The sequence below is a fragment of the Aricia agestis genome, chromosome 3 (genome assembly GCF_905147365.1).
Source record: "Aricia agestis chromosome 3, ilAriAges1.1, whole genome shotgun sequence".
Classification (NCBI taxonomy): Eukaryota; Metazoa; Arthropoda; class Insecta; order Lepidoptera; family Lycaenidae; genus Aricia; species Aricia agestis.
Genome location: NC_056408.1, coordinates 4,396,756 through 4,419,611, shown reverse-complemented (window position 1 = coordinate 4,419,611; position 22,856 = coordinate 4,396,756). Strand labels below are relative to the sequence as shown.

General features: G+C 37.2%; 1 protein-coding gene across 1 annotated transcript; it reads left to right on the top strand.

The window, feature by feature from the left end:
• The first annotated feature begins 3,800 nt into the window (after nucleotides 1-3,800).
• On the top strand, nucleotides 3,801-22,629 carry LOC121725467 (tektin-B1-like). Its single transcript, XM_042112470.1, has 7 exons — nucleotides 3,801-3,950; nucleotides 10,186-10,310; nucleotides 11,168-11,384; nucleotides 12,326-12,540; nucleotides 13,543-13,765; nucleotides 14,527-14,750; nucleotides 22,344-22,629. Exons 1-7 carry the CDS (start codon nucleotides 3,870-3,872, stop codon nucleotides 22,534-22,536), a joined length of 1,278 nt encoding a protein of 425 aa, XP_041968404.1. The 5' UTR covers nucleotides 3,801-3,869; the 3' UTR covers nucleotides 22,537-22,629.
• The last annotated feature ends 227 nt before the right edge of the window (nucleotides 22,630-22,856 follow it).

Genomic DNA, 22,856 nt, shown 5'->3' with positions numbered 1-22,856 from the left:
TTTAGTACAGTCAAGCTCAAAATATCTATACTTACATATTATATAAATTATAAAATAATAAATTATTTTAATTTAATTTTATTATTTATAATTTTTATTTACATATTATTATTTTATTTTATTTGATTATTTAAATTAAATAAATTCATCTCAGAAAAACCAAATACATATTGGGCAATTTATTGATGGTATACGAAAAGACTCTAAGTATTATTGTGCTTTATTAAAAAACCTGATGATGTAAAAAATTCAAAAAGATCAACACAATCAATTGAAATCAATCATAGAATATGAAACGAGCAAACGGGTCACCTGATGGAAAGCAACTTCCGTCGCCCATGGACACTCACAACATCAGAAAAGCTGCAGTTGCGTTGCCATCCTTTTAAGAGGGAATAGGGTAATAGGACAGGGGAGGGTAGGGAAGAGAATAGGGTAGGGGATTGGGCGGTGGGCCTCCGTTAAATTCACTCCAGTTTTCTGTGAGCCTGTGGTATTTATCCGATCGAGCTCGCCCATTCGTGCCGAAGCATGGCTCTCCCACGATACAACCATACAAAAATTAAAAATAACTAGCGGTACTACGGAACCCTACCTATATTGCGTGTGGCCCGATACGCACTACGCCGGTTTTTTTATTTGTATTTTGTAAACTACCTATTTTCATAAAAAAAATCAATGCACACTAAGACCATAAGTACATTTAAATTCTTTTTGATAATTTAAAATTAATTATATAGTGTTATGTTAATTTTAAAGTTCTATGTGTAATTTAAATCAAACTGTGATTCTATTGTTAGAAATCTGATAGTATATATTAATATATTTTTTGATTTTGAAATAAATGACATTTCTTTATACAAAATATTTTTTTATTTCTTCTTGTTACCACTTTTTTATACGCCAGTATAAATAAGTGATTAGACTAAAAATATTTAATAAAATTCATGGTACGAATCCACCCATACCAATAAAGAATTCGTCGTTTCATACCACTCCAAGCACCGCGGTACGAAACAGGCAATTCAAAAACATTACTTCGCTGTTTCATACCGCGGTATGAAAAATATGAGGTATGAAACGGGAAGGACCCGACTATAACAATCCCTCGAGGATTATCGGGTTTGCTAGTGAGGAACCACTTCTGGTACCCGATTCTCGTAATTCAGTCACATCATAACCGATTTTGCTGATATTTGGTATGGCGTTATTTTGAGTCCCGGGAAAAGACATAGGATTAATTTTTATCCCGGAAAATGTACGGTTCCCGTGCGATAAACGAATTTTGACGCAATGGAGTTGCGGGCGTCATATAGTGTTATGTTAATTTTAAAGTTCTATGTGTAATTTAAATCAAACTGTGATTCTATTGTTAGAAATCTGATAGTATATATTAATATATTTTTTGATTTTGAAATAAATGACATTTCTTTATACAAAATATTTTTTTATTTCTTCTTGTTACCACTTTTTTATACGCCAGTATAAATAAGTGATTAGACTAAAAATATTTAATAAAATTCATGGTACGAATCCACCCATACCAATAAAGAATTCGTCGTTTCATACCACTCCAAGCACCGCGGTACGAAACAGACAATTCAAAAACATTACTTCGCTGTTTCATACCGCGGTATGAAAAATATGTGGTATGAAACGGGGAGGACCCGACTATAACAATCCCTCGAGGATTATCGGGTTTGCTAGTGAGGAACCACTTCTGGTACCCGATTCTCGTAATTCAGTCACATCATAACCGATTTTGCTGATATTTGGTATGGCGTTATTTTGAGTTCCGGGAAAAGACATAGGATTAATTTTTATCCCGGAAAATGTACGGTTCCCGCGCGATAAACTAATTTTGACGCAATGCAGTTGCGGGTGTCATATAGTGTTTTATACACTGTTCTATATGTATAGCTAGATTAGTTATAAATATAAAAACAATAAATGCTAAGGGCTAATGTTTGCCATTTTTCCTGAGAAGTTCGATCGTACATCTATATATATAAAACTCAAGGTGACTGACTGACATGGTGATCTATCAACGCAAAGCCCAAACCACTGGACCGATCGGGCTGAAATTTGGCATGCAGGAAGATATTATGACTTAGGCAACCGCTAAGAAAGGATTTTGATCAATTCCACCTCCAAGGGGTTAAAATACGGGATGAAAGTTTGTATATCGCGAGCGAAGCCGCGGGCAAAAGCTCGTAATTTATATTTCTTTTGACGCAAAACTACCGCGATAAGATGTTTGATCCGTATCACACACTTTTGTGGTTTCTATAATTTTTATTGTAAGAAAGTGGGTCAGAATAATATTGTTTTAGCCATTTCTTTTTTATTAACAAATAAAATATGTAATTTAGAAGTTCTATCGTCAAAATTTTAGTATCTCAGCCTAAAGTTATGAAACCCTAGTATTTATATGAAACCGGGTTAAGTATCGTTATAACTGCTGCCTTTTATTTCTAGAATGTCCGATTATTTAATGCCGAAAAGAATTGTGTATAATTTTACTTTACATGGGAATTTAAAGAATTACTTAAATAATATTTTCAACACATAATTAAATCTCATGACCAAATCGGTCATGTGGCTTTAGCTGTATAAAACCCCATTAGCTACTTCCCTGAACAACCCTTTTTGATAATCTGCGTGCTGGCAGGCCGTGGGCGGTGGGTGTGGGTGTAGTGGGGTGGGGAAAAAAATGTAGGTTCAGCGACTTTAATTTTTTTTGAAACAGTTGCTCTGTACCTCCTGTGCAGCCAATTTTTTTTTAAATCGATCGGGTGGTGGGAAAGGGTTGCCAGCGTTAATTAAAAGTAGGAAAATTATTATTATTTTCATGTGGGCTCAGCTGTGTTGGCTTTTTTTGGCTATATTTTTTTTTACATATTACATACTAATCTCGCGTCAGAAACAAAGCCAACACAGGACCCACATGATAATAATAATAATTTTCCTACTTTTAATTAACGCTGGCAACCCCTTCCCACCACCCGATCAATTTAAAATTTTTTGGTGTGCATAGGAAGTACCTACCTACAGAGCAACAATTTAAGTCGCTGGACCTACATTTTTTTCCCCACCCCATTACACCCACACCTACCGCCCATGGCCTGCCAGCACGCAAATTATCAGAAAAGTTTGTTCAGGGAATTAGCTAACGGAGCTGTTTTAATACAGTTGAAGCCACATGACCGATTTGGTCGTCAGCTCTTAGGTTGGGTTGCACCAGAGACGTGGTTAAAGTTAATATGGTTATTATAGTTAAATATGGAATCCTTTAGCTTTAACTTTAACCGGAGAAATTCACAGATGTCTGTTGCGTTTATTTTTTTTTTAATTGAAGCTACAGGTAACGGGATGGAGGGTATAAAAAATTAAAATTATCCGTAAAAATCGACAGGAAAAATATAACACTGTAAAACATAGTAAATTTTCGTATGAGTAAAACGTATGAGCGGAGGTTAAATATGGCGTTCTTGGACGTCATATTTAACTTTAACCAAATATTTGACATTTTGCACTGTAGTTAAAGTTAAAGTTACAGTTATAATTAAAGTTAGTTGGTGCAACCCAGCCTTAGTCGGTAATAATTTACACTACCGCAGCAGCATCCGACAGCATTTATTCAAAGTACATCTTTTATTATTCGTAGAAGTACATACTTTTAAAATTGTACGAACTACGAACTCATTCCTCCATCCTTGGCTTACATAAAAAGTAACGAAAAAATACAATATGTTAAATTTCGAACTGACGGCTCCGACTTCAATCTCTCTGACGTTTTGACAGATCGAAATTATTTACATTTTTTGCGATATTTCTGTTAATATTATTTGATATAATTATTATTTATTATGCAGTCCGTAGTTACGTTTGAGAAGCCCCTACCTCATCTTAGCTTGGCCGACTGGGACGCGCGGTTGTACGATTTGCAGGTGAATAATTCATGTTCTAGCAGCTTCTAGAAGTTGTAAGTAGTTGGCAATTTGTTTATTGATTAATATTGGAGCTGTCAGGAATACAAATTATGGAGCTTGATTATAGGATAAATTGCAAATTGCGAATGTCGGTGTATCTATACCATAAAGTTAATATACCTAGCGGAACCTACCTTCCCTAGGTATATTAACTTTATGATCTATACAGAATTTCACAAAACTAAGTATGTACTTAAGAGGGGTACTGACCCAAAAAACGAAACATCGTCCTCCTCTCTTCACACTCACTCGTCGACGACGACGACGAAATCACCGCCAAGTTAGTTTTACATGAATAAGAGACGAACTAAGTATAATGATTATGAAAAAAATATTTTGAGCAAATTTAGGTTTTATCAATACCTTTTTAGATATTAAAAAATATTAAAGAAAAGGCAGCAAACTTCGAAGATCCAAACAAAAATGTGTCTAAAACAAGGTTTTTTGTAAAATAGAAACTATCGAGCATTTTTTCGGTAATCGTGTTTTCGTCTTTGACGTTATTTGCTGTAACTGAAGTTATTTGCGTAAAAAAACAGTTTTCTAGACCCTACAGATTTTGAGATCTAGGTTTAAGTATGTAGTCAAGTTAGGGTCAGGTGCATTCTTAAGGCCCGTAAGGGTGTGTATGGGTCCCCTATATTGAGTTCGTTGTTAAAGTAGCAGCGCTGAAAAAGTTAAGTTTTTCACCTTTGTATGGAAAAATTCATATTATCTATGGCCGTTACTTTCACAGTGAACGCTAAACAAGAGATACATACACAACACAAGGATTATCATATATAGGCCTCGAGTACATAACTCGAGGACGAGGCCCACGAAGCTAAAACAAAGTAGATTCATGACGAGGCCCAATCCCCTACCCTTTTCCCTTCCCTACCCTCTCCTATTTCCTTCCCTACCCTCTCCTATTCCCTGCCCCCTACTCTATTACCCTATTCCCTCTTAAAAGGCTGGCAACGCACCTGCAGCTCTTCTGAGTGTCCATGGGCGATGGAAGTTGCTTCCCAATTCAGGTGACCCGTTTGCTCGTTTGCCCCCTTATTACATTAAAAAAAAAAAAACTATTTAGCTAATTTTGGTCTCGAAATATTCGTGGAGGTTCAGACAAGGTTTGTATCAGACGGAAAGCGATACGTTATTATTATTCTATGGTTAACAATATAATTGAGATTGGAAATATGGGTGGAATAATAATTGGTCCTTGTTCTTCATAATATAAGAAGTAGCTTGTATACTGTGTGATGTAGATATTGTAGTGAATTTAAATTGAGCTAAAAAATACGCGCGCTTCTTGGCTCTATTTCATAACAGTACTGAGATTTTATAACCGTACTATCTAGTAAAACTTACGTACCTACTTAAAATTCTGTTATTACCTTATGTTGTTCTTAGTTGGGTTTTCGTTTGGATTTTCAGTACGTAAACTTTTTTTTTGTCAAATAAGTGTCTAAACCACGTCTAAACACACCATCCCGAAGTTCCGCGGCGGAAATTCCGCATAATTACGTCAGAAATGTCAAACACATACAATATAATGTGACGGAATTTCAGCATGGTGTTTTTTTTTTTTATGAAATAAGGGGGCAAACGAGCAAACGGGTCACCTGATGGAAAGCAACTTCCGTCGCCCATCAAAGCACTCGCAGCATCAAAAGAGCTGCGCGTGCGTTGCCGGCCTTTTAAGAGGTAATAGGGTAATAGAGGAGGGTAGGGATGGGAAGAGAAGGGAATAGGGGAGGGTAGGGAAGGAAATAGGGTAGGGGATTGGGCCTCCGGTAAACTCACTCACTCGGCGAAACACAGCGCAAGCGTTGTTTCACGCCGGTTTTCTGTGAGAACGTGGTATTTCTCCGGTCGAGCCGGCCCATTCGTGCCGAAGCATGGCTCTCCCACGTTAAAACGGTGTGTCATCGGTACATTGCAGACGGAGTCCAAACTTCCGCCGCGGAAATTCGGCATAGTGTGTTTAGACACTAAACACCTTTTGTCAAATAAGTAACCTGCCATGTCTTGAGATGCGTAAAGTACCGGAAACACGTAAAGTTTCATCCCGAAAAAGTGTTTACGTAATCAATTTTCACGCAGCAAAGTTGCGGGCAATATCTAGTAATAACAGCTTATAAGCTCGTTACAGCAATCTCCTTTTCAATTATTTTTTAAGATGCACTTACCAAGTATAGTGCAGACTTAACGCTCTCGAAAAGTGAACAACACTTGAGGGTACTTCAGACCGCTGTATACCGTGTAAAGTTTAAACGAAGTGTAAAGTAAACTTAAGACGATGTGCTGTTATCTAAGTTTTTTTAAAGAAAGGAGGTTGCTTCTCAAATATTGCGTTCCTAGCGAAGGTTTCAAAAGTTAGCAAAGGATTTGTTGTATATTTATATTAAGCAGAAAAATCAAATGCCTTGGTCTCAAATGCCTTAAATGAAGGACAGGTCGGACGTCGGTAGAGAATTTGGATATAATAATATATATAACCGCCACCTTAATAGTAAAGCAGTCTAAAGTATGCACAATTATTGACACCGGTCACCTAAAATCTTCGACAAATAGGACTCTCTACAGTTCGTAGTCGCTTAGTATAGGTCCATTCGGAAAAGTCACATTTAACATTTAGTCAATAAACACTTTGCTTAGCTCAAAATTATACACGGTTTTTCTATAAGTAAGTAAGAATATGCTGCTGCAATGATCCTAAGATGGCTATTGACAGAATATGGGCATTGAGTCAGCCGTCTCTGAAGTAACAGGCGGTTAATACGAGCCGTGCTGACTCAGCTGAGCTGCAGTGCCACTGGTGAGACAAGTGTGACGTAGATATTATAATGACATCCCAAAAATACTGAAATTTATTGCTGGCCGAAAACAAATGTTTTCCGTGTTCGGTTTCCGAATTCGAATGCCTGAAATCAGTAGAAAATACTTTAACAGACGCACGCGTTCGCTTTTTTCTGAACGGAACGAATTACTCACGTGCGTAACGAATGCAAGCCGGCGCGTTTTCTCGTGAAGAAAAACGAACATTTGCGCTAGCCTCACGGAATTCTAAATCGAAATTCCACATTAGGAAAACGAATACGAAAAACGTGTGTATGTGGCCAACCTAAATCAATACACAAATTCCGAAGCGAATCAACAGTATGTCGTCGATTCTAGACGTCATGAACAGTGAACACTGTCCAGCAGTCTTAACATTATCATTTATATATGATCATTTCTATGATCAGGATAGGATCCAATATATATGATCATTTGATCATATCTGCATATTACATTATCATATTTAATTGATCCTATTTTACGTCATATGTGGTTTCAATAGCCAATGGAGAGCGCCAACGCTGACAGGTATTGACGTCAGGGTTACTAGATCTCAGAGAATTTGATTTGTCAAAAGACTTCGTAATTTTTAATATGGCTTGTTTTTTGTTATTTCAGCAAGATTATCCAAGTATATAATTAGAAAAATAATTACATTACATTATTTGAAACATATTAACGAACAAGAAATTAAAAACTCTTTTTTATATTAAATAACTGGTAACACCTATTTCTATGACCGTATTGGATCCAATCTCTCAGCAAATGTCAAAAATCTATGATCAAGGAAAAAATGAATCATATGTCTATATTACATTATCCAATATCATTGACTCAATGATCTCGGATCCAATATATATGATAATCTAATATCCCCCTTACCCCCGGAACTGAGACGATTTTGAATTACGAGTCTGATTAGTTCCAAATTGAGCCGCAGCACAACCGTGCGCTAGTATAGCTGTCAAGAGTGGGGAAAGCCGTTGAGATCGAATTAGTTCCAAATTGAGCCGCAGCACGATTTTGCGCTAGTATATTATAATATATTATGTTGGGAGTAGTAAAAGCTTTGAAATTGAGCTGATTTGATTCTCGATTCGATTCTGATACTGTCGGGACTCGGGAGTAAGGCAGCCATGAGCCAGTATACTGCGTTATATTTCGGAATTCACCCATGCACAATGGGTGAATAGACTGAATAGCGTCAACATTTTCCACGTCGCGTCGTGAATTTGCACCGATCCTTCTTTCGAGCCCCCAATACTTAATACATTATGCAAAAATTGTTCTGAGACAACGAAGTACGAAAATGGCTGTTTAATTTTAATGACGGATCATCCGTGGGTTGGGGCGCAAATAAGAAAAGTTCCACCTGCTAAGCCCATCGCAATCTGAGTATTGTTTAATGTTTCATTGGAAATTGGAATTTCTATGTGTGCCAGGAAACAGAAGAAGACAGCAAAGGAATGGTTTTGATTAAAAATACATTACAATTTTGAAATTTTTGTTCAATATATTGTGGTAGATTTTTTGGCTCAGGATTTAAATGTTCTTATTAGGATCAGTGCTCTTAAAAAATGCAAAAGAAAGTCGTGCAAAAAACGTAATTCCTATACGTGAGTTGCTTTTTTTCTTTATTTTGTTATCTTTCCTCTTTGTCATGATTTGTCTAGAATAAGTACATGGAGTGACAAAAATAAAGACTTTAACCTAACACAATTTTTACCAGAAGATTTTGAACGACACCGGAATAGTATTACCGTGTGGATGTGGTGTGGATAAGCTTGTAAGAATTTTGCTTTCATTTCGCATAAAATGTCAATAACAATTTTCCGGGAAGCGCTATGATATTTTCACACATTTTTCTACGAAATTATTGTTGTACGATTTTTACGATATTAAAATTTGAACACATAATATGTTTTGTTAAAATAGGTTTGTTCCGTAACCAACTATTCACTGTCCAGTCCCAATATTTCGAAACTAAGCTATAAAAGCGTACTTTTCTGCAAAAAAAAAATTCATACAAAAAGTTAACTTGATGAAAATGTTATAATGGCAAAGCAATAGGAATTTTGAGGAACAAGCTGCCAAATATTTACTGACAATGAATTTACGAACTTCCTAACCAGTTCTTGGATTTATCCTATTCTCTAGTAGATACCTGAATATTATGCCTCGTCTAACCTACTCTAATATATCTAGATCTATAGTTCAACCATTCGATTTTATTCTCCCGTTACGTAACGTCGTTTTAATATGGGCTTTGAAAACTGTACATACTATAAGCCAGCCTCCATTTCCAAATGGAGAGCCTTGTATAAAAATTGACTATTTATCGACGAGCACAGAATTCTTATTGTAAAAATTTTCCCTTTGTTGAGTTTGCCGTGCAATAAAATTTTATTTTCCTACACAATATAAGTCACACTTTCTTCTCTACATTTGACCTATATTTAAATATTCGTCATCTCAATAGTTGACCCATATCGCACTTATTACAGTAACAAACTTCTCCAATAACTAAATAACTTCGTCTCCGGAAACGAGAATTTTATTCCGAGAACAACTGAAGGTAGTAAATATTCATGTAACTCAAGTTTTTATTGAAAATCTGAGGCGATCTGAATGTATAAAACATTGGCTCAGATTAAGAATTTCCAAGGAATTATATTCTCGATACCATCTCGAACTCGTGGAGAAGTTCATTAGACAAACGACTTTTTGTGGAATTTCGCTTAAAAATTAACCGCCAATCACAATTGTTTTTGAAGTCTTCCGCTGAAATACAGGGAAAATTTTGGGTTGCTATTTATGGAAACCTAATATCTTTCTTACATTCTTCCTGTTTCATTAAAAACATTGATATTTAATACAATAATAATATGTTAATTCGATACGTTGCGATCTGAAAAGAGCTACCCAACCGAGGCTATCAGTTCGCGCAATGAATTCTTAGGTCCCACTTCAGCATCAGCACTTCTAATGTTGCGAGTGTCCATGGACGACGATAGTTGCTTTCCATCAGGTGACCCGTTTGCTCGTTTGCCCCCTATATGAAAAAAACTTACATTTTTTTTGACGACCTCTGTGGCTCAGTGGTGAGCGCGTCGGTAGCTCAAGCCGGAGGTCGCGGGTTCGAGTCCCGCCGACGGAACAAAGAGATTTCAAAGTTCTGGATGTGTATTAAATATGTGTATGATATAATAAAAATCTTAAATATATGTATAGTATAAAAGTATTAAATATATTTCCGTTGTCTGGTATCTGTAACACAAGTCCTTTAGGTACTTAGCACGGGGCCAGACTGACGTGGTGTGAAGCGTCTATAGATATTATTATTATTATTATTTAACGTCAATACCAGGTTACTGCTGACACCAGAAGAGCGGACGCATTCGACCTGCGTCACAGCGCGCGGCAGCTTCGCAATGAAACCAGAATAAAGACAGAATGGGACACCTACCACAACAACAACCGTCTTCAAGCAAGGTATCAGAATAATTGATAGCCAGAATATGGCGGAGTTATGTAATTTGGTCGCATTATGTGAAACTTAGCCGCATTCAACTGACATTGAATTGCCACTCGACCAAATTACGTAGGTCCGCTATCTGCCTATGAAACATTATATTGTTGTAGTAGTGGATTGGCACAGACTTTGGATAGGCCAAATAGCAACTTGATGCTGGACTTCTGAAATTGCTGTTAAGCGTTGGAATCCAGCTAGGTACCTGATACCCACTGCTGTGTCAATGTAAGCGCCTGCTCGCAAGCCCGCATACACACATGCGTCAAGTCACGGTTCCTTGTACGCAAGTGATGTTTTTTTTATGGCATAACCCATGAGATACTCCGAAGGTTTAAAATGACACCTATTAAATTTATTGCTACCATAATACAAGAGGTGTTGCCAGCCAATTTGTTTAAATTTAGAGCTTTACATAAATTCTATATTATTACTAGCTGTCCCGGCAAACGTTTCTTTGCCATATAAAGTATTTCACCCATATTATTTTATTGAAGTGATAACTAAATAAGTATGTCACCATGGCAACGTCCATCGCTATCCTGTCGCACAAACAAGGGTCGCCGTCAGTCTCGAGTTGTAATAATAATTTACTATTATATTTTATTCAACAAATGCACTTATCAATATAAAAAGTACCCAGTAGCCGATTCTCAGACCCACTGAATATGCATATAAAATTTGGTTAAAATCAGTAAAGCCGTTTCGGAGGAATACGCGGCGTAACATTGTGATACGAGAATTTTATAGATATAAGAAGATGACCATGGTTTCATTCAGGTTATTGGCCAGGGTATATTCAGCCAAACTTTTTTTACAGGATATACGAGATCGAGCAATGGATATCCACAATCAAAGAGTTACTCGACCGAATTGACAGAGAGATGAACGCTCTAAAAGAAGAGAAGGCATCAACGGAGAGAGAGTTGGAGCAGCTCAATATGCCTCTTCTGGTCACTTCTGAGTGTCTCTCCAATAGAGACGGGAGAAGAAGTACAGAATTGACTTACGATTTAGCTGACACAGAGTTGAAAAAGGTAGGTTCTTTTAAATTGAAAAAAAAAAAACTATAACCATGGAGTTCTTCAATATTATAATTATTCTAAAGCTAGCATACAATGCAAGTTGCAGTCTTTTGGTGACCTGTGAGTCCTATGTGACACATCATAATTTGCAGAATGGAAATTGACCTATGGTTAGAAAATTGTTGCATTCGTCATGTAACATGTTCTAACGAACAATCAAACAATTAATATCTTACTTAATTGTGCACATAAGCACATTTCTATTTGGGCATGTAGATTTTTTTATTATTTTTAGTTTGCTTGAGCTCTATTGCTACACACTCTAGAATGGCTTGGAGCCCTTTTAACGGATGTAGACGAGACTTAACACTTTCATAACAAAGCAATAAAATATCGGAAAACTATTTGTAAAGCAGTTGAGAATTTGCAAATTCTTCCGCGACACTTGGCAAATGGAACAAAAAGGATAATGACATTAAGTTCGTATAACTTACGAGATGAAAGAATACGGGATAATTTTCCGGGCTAAGGAAATCCCTAATACCTTTCATCTTCTCGTCTGCCGATCGCTTGCGGAAATTGACTGAAATTATTGCTTTCGCAAGCTCATATTTTTCATTTATTTTGTTGTTTTTGTGCATATTGGTATTCGAGTCAAGCCTACGCCTATTTGAAAATATGAATATTATGTACACACAAAAAACAAATGTTTATTTCATGATTTTGATTGTGAGTCAGCAGTTTTTAGGGAAAAATATTTGTATTTTATTAATATTTTAATGAATATTGAATACTTTGGTATCTACTTTGGTATATAATATCCTGACGCCTTCTTCTTTACAAAAACTGGATCGGCTAGGAGATACGTAAATTTTTGTAAAAGTAGTCGCCAACTTATTACCAATATTATTCGTAACGCTTTGAAAGTTTAAGTAGTCAAAATGATTCTTCAGGAACTCTGCGTGATAGAAAGCAACAAGAAGATGCTTATAGATCGTTGTCAATCAGCATGGGAGAAGATCAATCGACTGGAGGTGGTGAAATTCAAGCTACAGCTCGACCTGAACGATAAGAACGAAGCACTGCAGATTGATAAGGACATGGTCAGCCTGGATAAGGACTGCGCGAATATCACATACAAGACGAACTCTCTGAAGACGCCTAATCGGTATGTTGTTAATAGTTATGAAAGAGAAATAACTAGTAAGAGTAATGATGAGATTATACTCCGTCGAAAGTGTAATACAAATGCTAATAAATTTGGTAATTTGGTTGGTGGTTTTACACGGTAAAATCAGTCTTCTGTTTGAGTCTATTATCCAGACTCAAACAGAAGGCTGATTGATTTTACCGACTGATTGGATTTGACCTGGAAAAAAATCTGTTAATAAATTTAGTGTTCCTTACTGTCATAATATTAGCTTATCTCCAAGATGACCTCTGATCGTACCTCTAATATCTAGTCTTAATACAAAAACTGAAAGAGGCGCTACTTTTTTCCAAAATTTTAACAAATTATTGCATTATCATTGGCTCTGCAAAGTTTCGATTTTATAGGTGTCCAAAAACCCACAATTTTGTCACTGACTCTAGAAAGCTGAAATTGGTATGTAATATAATATATTGTACAGAAACAACAAAAAAATTATGAAACCCAACCTAACCTATCCCATTTCCTTGTTACAGAGGGTGGATGTTAGTAGAGATACCCTCGTTTCTTGTGCTAGATACAAAATTAAAAATAGGTCACCGATTTTGACGAATGTGTAGAGTTTTTAGATTCTTCTCGTGCAGCTGACACATTATATCAAGTATTTGGCCGTGACTTAAGTGTAAAATTAAGGTTAGATTTAGGGCTGAGTATAAAAGGTTAGGAACTTGGCTCTACATGAGATCTTACTACTTTTTGATACCACGAACTATAGGGTACTATATTTTCGTCTTGGCAAGATTTTTACATGAAAATGTTTTTGGTGGGATTAATTATTAGACTACTGGGAAATAGGTAAAAATCATGCTCAAAGATTCCGTTACATACACACAGCCCAAACTAATAAAAGCGTGTTAAAAAGGCAAAATCTCTGCTTGACGTTTTGCTGTTGCTTGATGTAATCTAATTTAATCAGGCATTCTATATCAAATGGCTTTATCATTCTGTAAATATCCACAGTATGATAACGAATGCCCAATGGCTGGAGAAGTGCGAGGCGACGAGGAAGATGGCGGTAGACGAGCTCCAAGACACCCTGAAACTACGGGAGTCCCTGTTCGTGGCGCGGGGGAAAGCCAGGAACGCGCTGCGGGCGCAGACCGACGTTACCAACTATATGATGCGCCGCCGAGTGTACGATACGCAACGCGCGAGGAACGAGTTGCAGTGGCAGAAGATGAAGGTAGTCATACTAAAATTAAATTTATCATTTTTTTTTTATGAAATAAGGGGGCAAACGAGCAAACGGGTCACCTGATGGAAAGCAACTTCCGTCGCCCATGAACGCTCGCAGCATCAGAAGAGCTGCAGGTGCGTTGCCTGCCTTTTAAGAGGGAATAGGGGAGGGTAGGGATGGGAAGGGAAGGGAATAGGGGAGGGTAGTGAAGGGAATAGGGCAGGGGATTGGGCCTCCGGTAAACTCACTTACTCGGCGAAACACAGCGCAAGCGCTGTTTCACGCCAGTTTTCTGTGAGAACGTGGTATTTCTCCGGTAGAGCCGGCCCATTCGTGCCGAAGCATGGCTCTCCCACGTAAAAAACATCGGAGAAATGTCTTTTTTCGATGGGTAAATCAATGAAAATAAATTTCGAAAAATCATCTACTGTTAATACACCATTTAGGTACTATCACTATAAAACCGCTTATCCATAGATATTATTATTATCTCCTATTTTAAGCGAAAGTCGCTAAGTCGTCTATTCGCAAAACTTATAATGTTACTAGATGACGCACGCAACTCCGTTGCGCCAAAATTCGGTTATCGCGCGAGAACTGTACATTTTTCCGAGATAAAAAGTATACTATATGTCTTTTCCCGGGACTTCTGCGGTTCTGCGGTTTGGGCGTGAAGATAGGTAACAGACAGACAGTCAGACACACTTTCTCATTTATAATAATATTAATATGGAAGTATGGATTTATTATTTATCATCTTTATGCAGATGGAAGAGAACATGGACAAACTGTCCAAGGATTTGAAGATTATGGGAGAACAATTCGCCGATAAGGTGAACGCTATGAAAGTAGCTGAGACGCGGCTGGCGACTCGTGCGTATAGACCGGGGATCGAATTGGCGGCCGACGAGGCGGATCTGGGACTGAAGGAAGAGGTGCGGAACCTGAGGGAGTCCATACGACAGCTGCAGGACAAGCTGGATTGTGCCAAGTGAGTATATGAGTAGGTTGTGTTGAGTTATTTGAATATGTAGCTGTTCTCCGCCACTCCGCCCACATGGACTTCAGTTTACCTACAGGGCGAGGTGGTCCCGTTTCCTTGGGATTGCCGGGATAAAATGTAGCCTACATTATTGCAAAGTTTCCTCAAAATCCATCTAATAAACAAAGTTTCGACAAGCAACAAAAAATGCTAACGTATCGAAAATTTAAATTTGATAGCAAGATGTTATTGAAAAATAAATTTAAAAGGAGACATTAAAATATTACGGCAATGTCTACAAAATATAAATTCTGAGGACTAATGTCAAACGACAAACTGACTGCCTAGACCATAATTGCCGTAAAGTATACGAAACTTACGAGGAACTAAAATAAAAATAAACCGCGATTAAAATCTGTAAAAGTAGTTTCATTTCCTGCTTTACAACAGTTACCGATTTTAATGTAGAGGCAAAAGACTTCAAAGTCAAACGCCCTTTGTACTTCAAAGAGTTGTTATCGTAAACGGAAAAATTGTGGCTGAGTTAGGAGTTTAGGACTTATTCTGCAGTGGTGATTTGAAATGGCACCAGTGACCAGACGCATAAAGCGATTTTATTGTTCTCATATTTTGTTCCTTCGTTAAAATAGTGGCAAAGTTGTCGTCACATCCGGAAAAAGTAGTTATTTAGTTAAGAGGGAAGGGGGACTTTAGGGGAAAATGGTATTTTCAGAAATATGAATAAATCTTTTGCATGGAATACTACGATTTCCCACTAGATGTATTTATTACCTTTAGATTGAAAGAGGCCAAGCTGTTATTCCAGAGCTAAACTACTAATTCGTCAATCAAAATCCGTTACTACTTTTTATGCAAGAGACTAACATAACAATTAACATCAATCCTGTGAGGATTTTGACTTTAAGATAGTAGCTGCAGCAGTTGCCTTAGGTAAATACCATAGCGTGCCCACAACACAACTTACACAAGATAAGTCACGTTAGCTTACCCGTACCCTCACGTTACTGTACTCCGTATATACCGGCGTGGAGCAATAAATTGGCACATTAGAGCCGTTCGCGTTGCCTCGTAATTGATCGGGGTAGAGTCAATAGGCGTGCTCCCGCTTACTGCGTCTGTCTAATCAGAGGTTGGTGTGAATTTGGGGATTTGTGGTATTGTTGGAAGAGATTTATGATTTAGAAATACATCTCAGGTACTAACTAAGATTTGAAGATTTTGGTACTGAAATAATACTATCCCGACAATGTTTCAAAAGTGTATTTTTTTAACGCGCGCTTTAATCAATTCATTTGTGGTTCTCCGCTCCCTAAAATCGGTAGTACATAATCTTGAGTACATAATATACTCAAGCACCATCGATTTACTAAAAAAATCACATAAAAGTTCATTGTTGAATGTCTGATGCTCATCGTTCCTTGGTTTTCACAAAAATATTTTCAACAATAATTCTGGATTTCTTTGACCTAGACAACGTAATTGTATGATCAAATCTTTCCCCTCCATTTCACATTGGATGACAACATATCATATTAGTGTTGAAATGCCGGCTCCAAAATATTTCCAAATGCAGTAGGCTCCGGACCTCGGTTATCCGGATTCATTCAGTTATCAGCAACCGGACTAACTATTGTTTCTTAAACCTAGCTTATGTTTAGTAACATTTGGTCGCTGTTAAGCATTTATGTATTAACCCACAAAAAATTGGTGTTATATGAATGCAGTCTTGTTCTAAAATCTAAATGATCTAAAAAACATGACTGCATTTAACATTCAATACATTTTTTTAGGATGAATGATGATCCACATTCACTTAACAACGTCCATTTATACTTTCAAGTTCAATAGATTAAATGCCAATATTAATGTACAGGTTGTTCGAGTGAACACCGTTAAAAATGCCGTCTTCGTACCCATACGAATTGCCCGGAACGGCAATTTGTATGGGTATGACGACGGATTTTTTGAGTTCCCAGCATTGTGCCAGTAGAAAAGTTGTTCATTTTGACGGGCTTTGTTGGTTTTAGGGATAACGGTGTTCACCCGAACAACCTGTATAATTATAATAGTTAATAATATGAGTCTGTGAAGTAGCTTCTATTCCTGTACCTATACGTCTTATCAACCAGCACTGTTTTATCATGCTACATAGCCGACCCGGTCAACAGTTTCTTTTGCCATCTACATAATGCCTAGGTAAATATAAATCGTCCTCTTGATTTGATTTAAACGTATAAAAACCGCACTAAATTTTTTATACAATGCATGCAATGTAGTAATGATAACATTACTATTTACTATTTACATAAGCAATACTAGGCATAGTAATCTAGTAATATTTTTTTCATCATGTAATAGAAAACCCAATTATTATTGTCCGGATAATCGAGCCTCCACCGTACGACCAAAACGACGGTAGTTTTTGGAGTCCATCCAGAAATTTCACAAGACGCGTTGCCGTTTATTTGCTGAGAACGCGGTCGCTTACAATTAGTAAATCTAGTGGGCTTAATGAAAATCTATGTGTGCTTAAAGTTTTTAATTAAAAGAGGAAAATTATCTGCGCTCGCTCTATTTCCACGAAGCATTTTATGATCTTTGTTTGTTCAATATGGATTTTGCAATTAACTATGATTTTGTAAGATATTTCTTTTATATCTCCCGCTAGTATAGATGAGGTAAATATTTTTGCTCTTTGTGTGTTTAATAACGGGGAGTTAATGTACAAACTTAATTATACCTTCATAAAAGCATTAATACCATGAAAGTGTTTGGACGAGAATGAAACAGCTAGAAAATTGTGTATGATTATTTACATTACTTTTCCCACAAATGTTAGCCTCTATTTTTCAAATTTTTCCTTTTGTATAAGTTAGTTGAAATCATAAAGTTATATTAATACGAGCTTTTGCCCGCGGCTTCGCTCGCGTTAAGAAGTATTATTATACAGGGTGTAACAAAAATAAGTGATAATACTTTAGGGTGTGCACATGTTCCTTGTAGAGAGTTCACTGTGAAAGTAGCAGCGCTGAAAGACCAACATTTTTTTTCACTTTTGTATGGGAAAACTCGTGACGCTCGGGCCATTGCCCATACAAAATTGAAAAAAAAATCGTCTTTCAGCGTTGTATACAGTGGTATACAAACTTTCAATCCCCTATTTTAACCCCTTGGGGGTAGAATTGATCAAAATCCTTTTTTAGCGGATGCGTACGTCATAACAGCTACCTGCATGCCAAATTTCAGCCCGATCCGTCCAGTGGTTTGGGCTGTGCGTTGATAGATCACCATGTCAGTCAGTCACCTTTGAGTTTTATATATTTAGATACCTTGCGGAATAGAGCAACAATCTCGAGCTGTCAAACGAAAGCGAAATTGATTTACCTACGTATGTGCGTAAAAATTTCTTTACGTATACAAGCATCTTTCTAAGAGATTAAATTGTCAACGTGCCGATAAGTGCCGACTGGACGTCAAACAGATGAAATAAATTGGTTCTGCTGTCATGTATCACACGTCTCTTTTTACCACGCAGTGTTACTGATAGTGACATCTCGCTTGCTCGGGCCTTTGTTTCTCTATTCCGCTAGGTATATTAACTTTATGGTTGAAATATAGATCCTTTGACGGAAGAAAGTCTCAATAATCTATATTTCTATTCTAATAAATAACACACATACGAAAGTGTATCTATCTGTTATCTCCTAGCTTAAGCCGCTAAACTGATTTTGATTAAAGGTGCTTTAATTCCCGGGATAGTACACAGGATTCTTTTTATACCAAAAAACTTTTCGGTTCCCGCGAGTTAAACTAAGTTGTGGACAATATCTAATAAGAAATATAATATTTACTGGTTGCTTTTTTTAACCGACTTAAAAAAATATGTTATTAATTCGATCCGAATGTATGTAATATTTCCAGAACTGCCCAGTTTTCGTATATGTTAGACTATATCAGCTTTTGAACAAATCTGCCAAAATTGTATGTTTTTATGTTTGTGTGTGAGCATATTTCCGGAACTGCAAGTCCGGTTTAAGTGATTCTTTTTAGGGTTCCGCACCCAAAGGGTAAAAACGGGACCCTATTACTAAGACTTCGTTGTCTGTCTGTCTGTCGCCAGGCTGCAACTCAAGAACCGCTATAGCTAGACATCTAAAATTTTCACAGATTGTGTATATGGACGGGTGAAAGCAGAAGTGGCGTATCTCGAAAAACCCAACTTTACAGTAGAGCCAAAAAACTTTTTTAAAAATTCATAACTTCTATATTTATCAACATAGAATGTTAAAAATTGGAACGTATTTATATCAATCTGAGGCTTATACGATGAGTTTGTTCAGGTGTCCGTGTCAGTATGGGAACCTGACCGGCTTAGCTAGTCCCGGCGCCAAGGGGAATGTTTCAGTTTGCCAAAGCGTTCCCTTATTTTGGAGGAAGTCCGGTCGTGGAGGGAGTCTTGTGTTAGGCATATCCAGGACATCCCTCCGTATACGGCTGAAGACAAACCGCAGGTGGTTTTAGTAGGTAATAGTCCCACATACCCCCGGGGTGCTTCAGCTTAACTGAGGCGTATCCCCAACCTGGGGCACCCATGATGGGTTGCCCTGCCCATCAAGAAAAGGCCCACTCTGCTTTCACTACACTTGATTAAGCTTCATTTATGACACGAATAAACGTGCATTGATACAATAGTGTTAAGAATACAGCAACAAACTCGTTTTCTCAAATCCACGATCGCGCATCAACTAAAAGGCGTTAAGAGCGGCGTATAGGGAGCGCCGGCGAAGGTATCATAGAGGGGCGGGAGGGAGATGAAATGGCGTTACTTATCTCTGTACACATAACTCAACTATATTCGTTGGTTGTAAGTATAGGTTTAAGATTAAAATTATGTGTTTAAAATGCAATAACTTTTTCATACCTATGAAATAATTTGTCGTATCTATAAAAGTACACAACGTTTCCCGCAGCGAAATTGTCGTATTCTTGGGAATGTTGTATTTTAGGCGACAGAAATGTCGTAACTCATTCAAATCAAACTCGAGCGTTAAAAAACCTGTGTCGTATCTTTTTCTAATTTCTCACGCATTGCCGTATCTATCTTTTATCCAAAAATTGCAGTTTTTCGTCTAGTTACGACAAAAATTTTTAAGATCTGTGCTAAAAGGTGGTAAAAATCCATGGTTGTATCTTTACTAGAATTTATCGTAGAAAGACGAGATATAGACCATTCGACGCAGAATTTATTTTTTTACAACAATCAATTAAAAAGTGATTTTGCCAAAAATTCAAGTTACGCCACTTCCGCTTTCACCCGTCGATGTCTACACTACTATTATAAAGAGGAAAGATTTGATTTTTTGTTTGTTTGTTTGTTTGAGTCGAATAGGCTCCGAAACTACTGGACCGATTTGAAAAATTCTTTTACCATTGGAATCCTGCATTATTTCTGCTGAACATAAGCTAATTTTTATTTTGGAAAAATATAAGGTTCCGTAAGATATTTGGGATTTTCGGACGCAAGGTGTAAAAAATCAACCAGAAAAGTTACTTATTTTGCGTACGCTGCCTAAACTATAAAAGATAGAGGCATAAAATGTTCTAAGTAATTATAGATCTTTTAAATATCTACAAAAAAGTCCGCGACACACTATACCTATCTATGTTGAGTGAGGCACAATAACCATTTTTTTATTAAAAAATCTAGAATTTTTTTTGGACTATATTTAAATGCGTTTATTTAAATCATGCTATTGACCCTTATTAAAATAAATTATTTCATCACTAAGTACAGTTAATGTAGATAATATTTGGTCTTTGAATGATTAAAATTGGACGTTTGGTTTTAATGTTATGGCGAAATTAAAATATTACGATTTCTGCTGCACGTTGCGAATTGGGCGTCAAGGCGCGATGCGCGGGTGTGCGTGCGGTAGGGGAGAGATTTAATTATCAGTGCCACAGACTCGCCCGGAGAGTCCACGTAAATATTACCTCGATCGTGGGAATCGCAGACACAATAGATTTTCAATAGTTATGCGACAGCCGGGTGCTGCTTTATTGATTTGATATAGACTATCGTGCTTCATTATTATAATCCTAATTTCAAAAAAGCGTTAAAAGTTTAACACTACGAAAGTAATATTTTTAGAACTGTTTAAAATAAGTTTTGAATGACTATTATTTTTGATTGCTATTATAATTAATTAATTTCTTTAACTATAAATCTCCAATAGCGGCAGCCGGCTGCCAGCATAACAATTGAAGATCTATTGTGTCTGCGATACCCACGATGCCGATGCACGATGGAAGTATTAATGCATATTTTTTAATCCACACTATTTCTGCTGAATATAGGCTATATTTAATGAGAGAAAAAAGGGAACCGTATTAAGTGTTAATAATTGTGTGAAAAATCTACCAAAATATTCCTTCTTGCTTATGCTTTATAAATTATAGACTATACTTATCGCAAAGTGATGTACTATAGTCTTATAGAGGACATTAATATCAACGTAAAAGTCCGCGATATCGTATGTCTGACTACTACAATTATTATTATCTTACAATAACTACTTTTTAATCTAAAAATATGCAATAGTAACGTTGCGCTGGTACAAACCATGCCAAACTACTTATCAGCAGGTATTAGTACTTACCAGATTTAATAATAATTAATAATTCAGCAACTTATCTAAGCGTCACTGCAGTCAGTGCAGCGCGGCGCGCGGTGCCGCAGAATAATATTTCCGTAGCGGTGCGGGAGGGGAGTCAATATCACAAAATACAGTACCAGGGTTGCCAGATTGGGCGACAAGTAGCCAATTGGGCTATTTTGCGGTCCTCCGCAGCTACAAAAAATTTGGAATGGCGACTTATCGCCTGTTGGGCGACACGGTTTTTTACTTATCGCCTATTGGGCTACTGCCTACTATTGTATTTTCGTGAACGCGGCCATAATATCAACGAACGCAGTGATGCGTTGTCTATGCGCGGCCACTTTCACTCATAATCTGTGGTTCGCCGCGTGGGTGGCTGTTGAATATCATTCTGTTCAGGAGCAGAGAGAGCTCCGGTAGGAGTGTTAGTGTTCTGTGAGAGAGAGGCAGTAGATATTATAGATAATCTATACTAATATTATAAATGCGAAAGTAACTCTGTCTGTCTGTCTCGCTTTCACGCCAAAACTACCGAACCGATTGTAATGAAATTTTGTATACAGATAGTCTAAAGCCTGAGAAAGGACATAGGCTACTTTTTTACTGGAAAAAAGGGTTGTAAGAGGGTAGTATTTAAATAAAACAAAAATTTAAGGGGGTCTCCCATACAAAAAATGAGAAAACAATTTTTGGCCAATTTTTACTGTATAACGGTACGGAACCCTTCGTGCGCGAGTCGGACTCGCACTTGGCCGATTATTTTGTTGTACATAAGTACTAGGAATTTTCCAACTTAGGCAATGCTACAATTTTTATAAGAATCGGTTTAGTAGATTTTGAGATAGGGAATTTTAATTACGTGCGTTACGTAATATTTTAAAGTCGATTTTACCTTTCTAAAATACTGCTATTTCTATCCCAGGGCTACTTACAATGCTCTCGAGGCCGCCTCCATCAAGATAACCATCGACCTGCAAGACAAGGAGCAGTCCCTGGACACGGACACGCGAGCCCTGGAGATGAGGAGTGCCCTGGAGACGAAGCGGCCCCAGGGCACCGACAGGAACCTGGTGCTGGCGAAAGTGGAGGATGAGGTGCCGAAGGTTGACATGTGATAGTGTGATGTAGGGTTGCCAGCTTTTTAGATTTTTTTTACTTTGAGATTTTTGATGGTGGTCTGATTTAGAGAATAAATTTTAATGGCAGTATATTTTGTATTATTTATTATTGGAATACCTACTTAATTCAGGTTCCTTTAGTTGGGCGACTACACTAACACCGCCAATGAGTATGACGCATAAAGTTCGTACAGAAATCAGAAGAAAACATCACACCGAAAATTACCTTACTATAACACTTCACACACCCCTTCAAAGAGTTTAACTGAAGTTAAGTTTAATCAACACCTTCATCTTATTCTACTACAGATAAAAAC